Source organism: Anarhichas minor, unplaced genomic scaffold (genome assembly GCF_050575085.1).
Source record: "Anarhichas minor isolate MPS153535 unplaced genomic scaffold, ASM5057508v1 ptg000003l, whole genome shotgun sequence".
Taxonomy (NCBI): domain Eukaryota; kingdom Metazoa; phylum Chordata; class Actinopteri; order Perciformes; family Anarhichadidae; genus Anarhichas; species Anarhichas minor.
In genome coordinates, this window is record NW_027466449.1 from 13,602,252 (window position 1) to 13,609,951 (window position 7,700).

Here is a 7,700-nt window from a genome sequence, read left to right on the forward strand (position 1 = left end):
CGGATTCATGTATCTCCAGCGCGAGCTCCACATCAGTAAGTGGGCTGGTTCCACTGTGTCACGTGACTTGACAGTAAAAGCAGCGATGGAGAAAAGCTAAGGAAGGTGAGCCGTCTTCACGTGTATTTCTCGGGTTTTCCCTGTGCTGTAACATAACAATGCAATGCCGTATACTCTGTATAAACCTGCTTACTTGTATACTATCTATCTACACTGAAGAATGAGTGGAAAACAGGTTTGTATGCGAGTGCATGGCACATGATGTTGTGGCTAACTTGCTAGCTTACGTTAGTTAGCTTTGCGACGTTAGCTGTCAGGAAATGCCCTCGCCTGCGTTTTGGTGCTACTTCCTATCCGCACGCTAACATTTCCCCAAACCCATTCATTCTTTAGCTCCATTTGACTGTTTCACTTCACTTCACAGTTCAACAGTTATATTCTGGCGTCAAGGTAGCTAAACATAGCTGAATATCTATTCCTGTGGTGCCATTAGATTCTGCACCATCACCTGATTCAACGCTGTGGATGGGAGGGTGATATTACAATTCTGTGAATGTAACACTCACGCTAAGCTAAGCTACATTTGTATTCAGTGACACAAATGTTGTTAAAACAATGTGTTGTGTATTTTGACAGGAATCTGCCCAGGCAGTGGATTCCTCTCTACCCAGAGTGCTTGTGGAATGGCAGCAGTTTGGCAGCAGGTTTTGGCAGTGGACGCAAGGTGAGACTCCTCATACTGCAGGCTTTTAATAGTCTAAACTGATGAAGAAGCTATTCAGACGTGTAATTGCTTATGGATCACTTGTGAGTTATTGCGTGTGCTGTGTCACTTCTTTCCCTTCCCCAGGTACAATGCTTACCGCACGCCTACGTTCCCACAGTTCCGAACTCAGTACATCCGCCGACGCAGCCAGCTGCTCAGAGAGAACGCCAAGTGTGGCTTTGAGCCGGGGCTGCGCAGGCAGTACCTGAGGCTGCGCAGTCAGCTGCTGGCCCTGCGCTACGGGCCCCTGTCCGAGCAGAGCAGCTTCAGGGCCAGCAGTGTGCGCAGCTCCCGCACCACACTGGACCGCATGGAGGTCAGACCCAAAGAAACAGAAAGGGCAGGGAATGTAGAAGAGAAAGAGTAGGAGTGTGTGTGTGTGTGTGGGGGGGTCTGTCTGTACTAATTTGAATGAACATATAGGATATGACACATGAGAGCCATCTGGATGGTTAGACCTCAGTTCATTAATCAGCAGCATAGCCAAGCAACACTTTGGTTGCCCATACATATTAAGCTGAGCAGCTTGGTTGAAATGGCTGGCATTGCCCATGTATATTGGCAATATCATTAACTTATAAATGCATGGTAATTTCAATACGTTTTCAAGGATTATTAAACCGTTATTTTACAACTTTGTGGTCACAAGTTCTGTCTTTACTTGTACTCACTCCTACGAGGTTTTGTCTCTCCCTGCGGCTCCTCTCCTTCCTCTCCTCTCCTCTCCTCTCCTCTCGGGCAGGACTTCGAGGAGGACCCCCGTGCCCAAGGGGCTCGTGGTCACCGCCGGTCCGTCAGCAGAGGCTCTTACCAGCTCCAGGCCCAGATGAACAGAGCCGTTTATGATGAGAGGTACCCAGAAGAACCTCCACACAGAGATCCTCAACGTGCATTCAGCCTCTTGTCTCATCGCCTTGAGCAATTGAATTCTCTGTGATTTATTTCTCCTTTGAGCCATTGCGTTTTGTTGGATTTGCTGGCTGTAATTCTGGTTTGGTTGCACTCAGTTATGATCAGATCTCGTATATTGAGTTGTCAGCTCTAGGCAAGGCTTGTGAGGTGTGTTCTATTGATTATATGCTTACATGGCGGTTTTTATTTCTGGCCGCAGGCCTCCGGGCAGTTTGGTGCCCACCTCGGTGGCAGAGGCCAGTCGTGCCATGGCGGGCGACACAACTTTGAGTGAAAACTATGCTTTTGCTGGCATGCACCACATATTTGACCAACATGTAGACTCAGCTGGTAAGTGATTAGTTTTTAATTCATGATAATCCATTTGTACACATTATAAACATTTATTTCACTCAATCTTCCTCTCCTTGTTCTTTTAGTTCCACGGTTGCAGTTTGCTAATGACGACAAGCACCTCCTTGCTTGCTGCTCCCTGGACGGCAGCCTCTCCATCATGTCCTTGTCCCCGTCTCCTCCCAGTGTGAAGGTGACCCTGAAAGGTCACGGAGGTCCCGTCACGGACTTTGCCTGGTCTCTGAGCAATGACATCATTGTGTCGACGTCCCTAGACGGGACTCTGCGTATCTGGAACACGGAGGACGGTCGGTGCATCCGAGAGGTCAGAGATCCAGAATCCAGCGAGTTGCTCTGCTGCACCTTCCAGCCCATGAACAACAACCTTACTGTGGTGAGTCCCATTTGAGACATGCTGTCAGTTTAATGTTCTCTAGTACCATTAAAAACTTGGTTTTGTACTCAGTTACGGGTAATGACGCTTAATGCAGGACTAGAGAAATATTTGATCCCTGTTCAGTATTTTAGGTTTTTAATAAACTAATGTACTTGTTCATCCTACCTATTTCTTTATGTGTCCTCAACTTGAACACTTGGGAGGAGTCACCATTTTTGTGTTGCAGTATTATACTTCTAATTTTGGGTTCGATTTTAAAGGACTTTTTGAATAATTTCCTTCTCACCTGCAGTTGTATAGACTACTGTTAAGGTAGCAACAATCCAGTCCTGATAACACATTTGCAAAATCTTTGTTTCGTTAACTCGAACCAAATGACAATAGGTGAGTTTCTGGACTAAATGGTTGAGTTCAATAACAGTGGTGATACTTTGATGTTGATATCTCATTAAATCAGTGATAATTCAGAATTTCTCCTGTTTCCAGTACTACTTAATAATCTACCCAACAGTCTTGAAACAAGCCACATAGCTGCGATCGTTACGGTGGTAAGACATAAAGTATGTGACTCACTTTTCTGACATTTCAAACGTCTGAATTTAGATCCCAGACTACACGGTGCAGCTTGAAACTCTTTGCAGATTTTATTGTGTGTCAGTTAGTTTGTGTCAAATGGGAAACGGTCTATATTAGACTAGTGTGGACACCTTGTGAGGTAAGGCGCTGGTTAAACCTGAAAAACATTATAACTACACTCTTGTCACCACACAGACACGTTTGACTGTTTTCTTGGTGTTGAAGTCACAGTCACATACGGTGTTAAGAACTTTTGAAAAAATATAAAAAATTAGCTCTGCTCGGGTCCTGATGTACCCATCAACCAACCCACAATCAATGACGTTGACTTTTGCCGCTCTTATTTGCTCCTCATTGTGCATAACATGCTGTAAAATAGAAAGAAAACATCATGCATATTATTTTACTACAAACACTGTCTTGTTTTTGTGAATAAAGTATATTCACAAAACAATAAAAAGCATGCGGAGGCAAAACCTCTCAACAGGAACCTTTCATCCCATCCCAATAACTGCAGACATTCATTCAAAAGCTTTGGAGTTGAATACAATCTTTTGTTGCCAAAGCAAGTGTTAAATGTCTTAGATTTAGTTTGTACTCTGCTTTTCAATGGCAAATACTTGAATTGATGAGCAGAATGTAAAATGAAGGCAAAGTTGTGCACGGCAGTGTTCATTTACAGTTTATCAAATGGAACATGAGGGAGATGGATATTTGTTTTTAAACGACAGTCAGTACCAATAACAAGTAATACCATTGTGAAACAAAGTACTTTTTTGTGGTTCGTACGGGTTTAACTGGTCTGTCTGCCAGAGCCGCCATGTATTAGTCTCATGCTTGAACACGAGATGCTTATTGTTGGGTTGCATAGTGTCACACCTCAAAGAACTATTTCATATTTTACAAAGATCCACCTGTGCAGGTTTTATGTAGTCTTAACTGCACCCGCAGTTATAATAATGAAGATCCTCAACCCAGGTCTGTGTTGCAGGTGGGAAACAGCAAACACCACCTGCAGGTGGTGAACATCTCCACCGGGAAGAAGACGAAGGGGGGCTCCAGTAAGCTGACAGGCCGCGTGCTGTCTCTGTCCTTTGATGCTCCGGGGAGGATCCTCTGGGCCGGGGATGACAGGGGGAGCATTTTCTCCTTCCTCTTTGACATGGCCACAGGTACACTCACCACATTGCATATTTGGCAGAGGGCAAAAAGACTGAATCACAAATTGTAATTAGATTACCCCCCCACACACACAGGGAAGCTGACCAAAGCCAAGCGTCTGGTGGTGAGTGAAGGCAGCTCCATCTGCAGCATATCTGCTCGGTCCTGGATCAGCCGAGAGGCCAGAGACCCCTCCCTGCTGATCAACGCCTGTGTCAATAAGCTGCTGCTGTACAGGTCAGTCTGTAAGAACAAGTCACTGTTTAGGAAGAGGCACTTTAGTCTCCGCTGAGATGTTATTTAAAGCCGTCTTCATTAGTGTAGCTTGTATGTGAAGATGTATTTACGGTGTTACATTGAGTCTGATCAGTTATCCCTCCTTTGCATTGGCAGGGTTGTGGACAACGATGGGACACTACAGCTGAAGAGAAGCTTCCCTATCCAGCACGGTTCCCAGCATGTCCATAGCATCTTCTGCCCCCTCATGTCTTTCAGACAGGGGGCCTGTGTGGGTAAGAAGTCTGTGTGAAGAAAAATCATATGCACAAAAAATAACACACTGCTGTTTCGGGATGAAAAGAAAAACCAAAATAGCAACGTTTCAGCAATTAAGTGACTGCACCTACCTACCTACCTACCTACCTTGTTGTTAGCTTATATGTATTTTTGAATGAATTTTATTGGCCTTGTAAAGCGCTCATCTACCAACGGGTTGTAGAATTTCATTGTATTTAGTCATTTGTTCAAAGGTTATACAGCAAGTTGTTTGCAGAAGTGCTATTTGACACTTCACCTAATTTGACTTTCCTCACTTTTTATTATTTCCTAACAATCAACAGTTGATTTTATTCAAGGCTTGTCAGTGTTTAAATGATCAGGTTTGTTTCTCTAATGAACAGAAACCTCTCACTCAGAAAAATACCCTCGAGAGTCTTCAGTTCGTGATGTGTTGTTATTTCACGGTTACAAAAGCCACTGAGGTTTTGCAACACGATTAGCTACGTTATTTAAAAAAGGAACTGACAAACTGACACCTGAGAAGTTGCCTCATATCTGTATCTCTGGACAGTTGAGCTGCTTCTCTTGCTAAAAAACCGAAAAGCCCCGACACACCTGATTGTTTGTGGCACTAGTTTTTGCGGTGTGTCCCGCACCGTTGGCACTTGAGCATGAATACAAGGAGAAATGGAACTGAGCAAGGAAACTATCAAAGTCAAGAGAGCACACGCAGAAGACTCTCTTCATTTTTCATCTTCATCTCATTTGATCATTTCCAATACACGGAGATTTTCACAAGGACATCTGGAATCAAGCTAATTGGTGACTGGTGAGAACATGGTAGGCAAAGCGCTTTGTATCATGTATCAGTGGCTTGTATACCACAGCCTGCTGGTATGGAGGGTTATTTCCTCTCACGCAGAATGTACATGGTAGTTCGCTTTAGTCTTCTTTTTGGCTAAAACACAGGCGATGTGAGGCAAAGCCGGTCTCCGCTAGTTCTTTGATGTCGGTTTGTGTCCGGGCCTCAAAGGCTGTATTGTGCATCAAATTGATTTGAATACCGTCTCTCGAGATTGTTTAGAAGCAGTGTGAGCTATTGAAACACCCATTTTCAATCCGAAACGAGTTGTTTTGTGTAAGCCATCCATCATTTATCTCGTTGTCCTTGTAATTTCTCATTACCATTTTTAACTATTGGATCTTCTGATTTTCCCTCTCGCACAGTGACTGGCAGCGAGGACGCCTGTGTCTACTTCTTCGACGTCGAACGCAACACCAAGGCGATAGTGAACAAGTTGCAGGGTCACGGGGGACCAGTGCTGGACGTCAGCTTCAACTGTGACGAGAGTTTACTGGCGTCCGCCGATTCCACCGGCATGGTCATCATCTGGAGGCGGGAGCAAAAGTGACTGGTGCACCAATAAATTGCTTCCATCCATACAAATGGCTCCTGCCGCCCCTTAACCGTCCAATAACGAGTCTGTAGATTTTCACTGGAATGTAACCGGCTGCATTAAACGTTTAACGAGAAATCAAGTGCAATCAAATAGAATACCGTGTGTGTGTGCGTATGTGTGTGTCAGTACTGCTGCAGCTGAGAAATTCCTTTTTAACAAAGAAACAAAGAGCACTACTCCCATGCATGTGTCATGGCTTACCTCTGACTTGTACGGATGAATTTATGTGAAGAGGATAAAATGTAATCTTCCAGAGAAAACCGGTCCAACACTTTGTATCACATTGACGGTCCCTCTGGCATAGATCTAGTTCACTATTTATGTAACTGTTACTCAAGCAGTGTAATCAAGTGTAGTAAAAACCGCCTTCTTTGATTTCAGTTCTGCAATTGCCTGTTTGCATTTAAGACCATGTGCATGACGTTGAACTCGGCAAATCAAATCGATCGTCACAAAAGACAAGCGCGTTTTTAAGTATGTGTTTGTACTAATCTGTGTGTATGTGTGTATTCAGTTCATGCTGGTTGCAGATTCATATAATTTATTTAATGCACATACAGAATAAATACTGTAACTGTCAGCAGTCTTTGTGTCCTTTTTTTCACCAAATATATTTGAAACAATACAATTTAACAGCTTAAGCACTGTTGTGTAGTCTTGTTCAACGATGTGTGAGCAAGTATCTCTTTTTAAAGCACCCGAAATCAAACTCCAAAATGTCCTCACATTACCAACATTTAGGTTTTCGGTCAAATTTATGAGAATACTGGATTTTGTCAACATCACTTAGCTGTAGTTAGTTGCAGGTAAACTGTACAGTAAATAACCACATGGTATCGGGTTAATCAGAAGTTTACAACCTGTGATCCCTTTAAAGAAAGTAATGTCGACTTCTGGTCTTTGTGTTGACATGAGTTCAACCACGGAGGGATTTATCCGTTTCTGATATTGTGTCATTTGAAGGATTTTTAGAGACTAGCGGTGAAAGTATCTATTATTTTGCAAGAAAAACAACAAAAACTGAATAAAAGTGTTTATTTTAGCCGAGGTGTCTGCTGACCCCCACAAATATGTATTTTATCTATTTAACATTTATTGGTACCCTTTGATGGGTGGTTTGGGAACCACTGATCACAACCACTGTCAGACTAATGTATCATGGCAATCTGTGCACTATTTACACCATCTCAGTATATGAGAAAGATGAACATAATTAACAGAAACAAATGTGATAACGGGGTGAAAAAATTCCCCTGGAAGCACAGTGTGCATAGGAATCAGTGATTTCATGTTCTAACACATTATGTCTGATTAATGCACAATTGCAGCACCTTCAGACTTCCGATTGTTTTTCCTCTCAAGGTTGGTGAGGGTTTTGTGACGTACGAGTGTGGGTGTGAAAGCACAATGAATGGTCGCTGTCTGGGAAGTTCAGCACGAGGCTTTGTTTGAAACAGGTAGGAAAGGTGCTGATAAAAAAAACAAGGATTTATATCCAAGAGAGCAACATAAAACTTCCACGGTGTGAACCCGGGTGCTCTGATGGGACAATGCAACAACTCTGTATCTTCAGAACATACAGTGGGCGAGGATACGT

The 7,700-nt window shown here is 43.3% G+C and overlaps 1 protein-coding gene across 1 annotated transcript; it reads left to right on the forward strand.

The window, feature by feature from the left end:
• Nucleotides 1-6,683, forward strand: wdr13 (WD repeat domain 13). Its single transcript, XM_076099062.1, has 10 exons — nucleotides 1-105; nucleotides 637-724; nucleotides 851-1,082; nucleotides 1,509-1,618; nucleotides 1,878-2,008; nucleotides 2,098-2,405; nucleotides 3,976-4,156; nucleotides 4,241-4,382; nucleotides 4,539-4,657; nucleotides 5,871-6,683. Exons 2-10 carry the CDS (start codon nucleotides 684-686, stop codon nucleotides 6,053-6,055), a joined length of 1,449 nt encoding a protein of 482 aa, XP_075955177.1. The 5' UTR covers nucleotides 1-105; nucleotides 637-683; the 3' UTR covers nucleotides 6,056-6,683.
• The last annotated feature ends 1,017 nt before the right edge of the window (nucleotides 6,684-7,700 follow it).

Coding starts and splice junctions, on each gene's coding strand:
- wdr13 (XM_076099062.1), top strand. CDS start 684: ATGGCAGCAGTTTGGCAGCAGGTTTTGGCAGTGGACGCAAG. Junction 1,083..1,508: donor CCACACTGGACCGCATGGAG/GTCAGACCCAAA, acceptor CCTCTCGGGCAG/GACTTCGAGGAGGACCCCCG. Junction 4,383..4,538: donor AATAAGCTGCTGCTGTACAG/GTCAGTCTGTAA, acceptor TTGCATTGGCAG/GGTTGTGGACAACGATGGGA.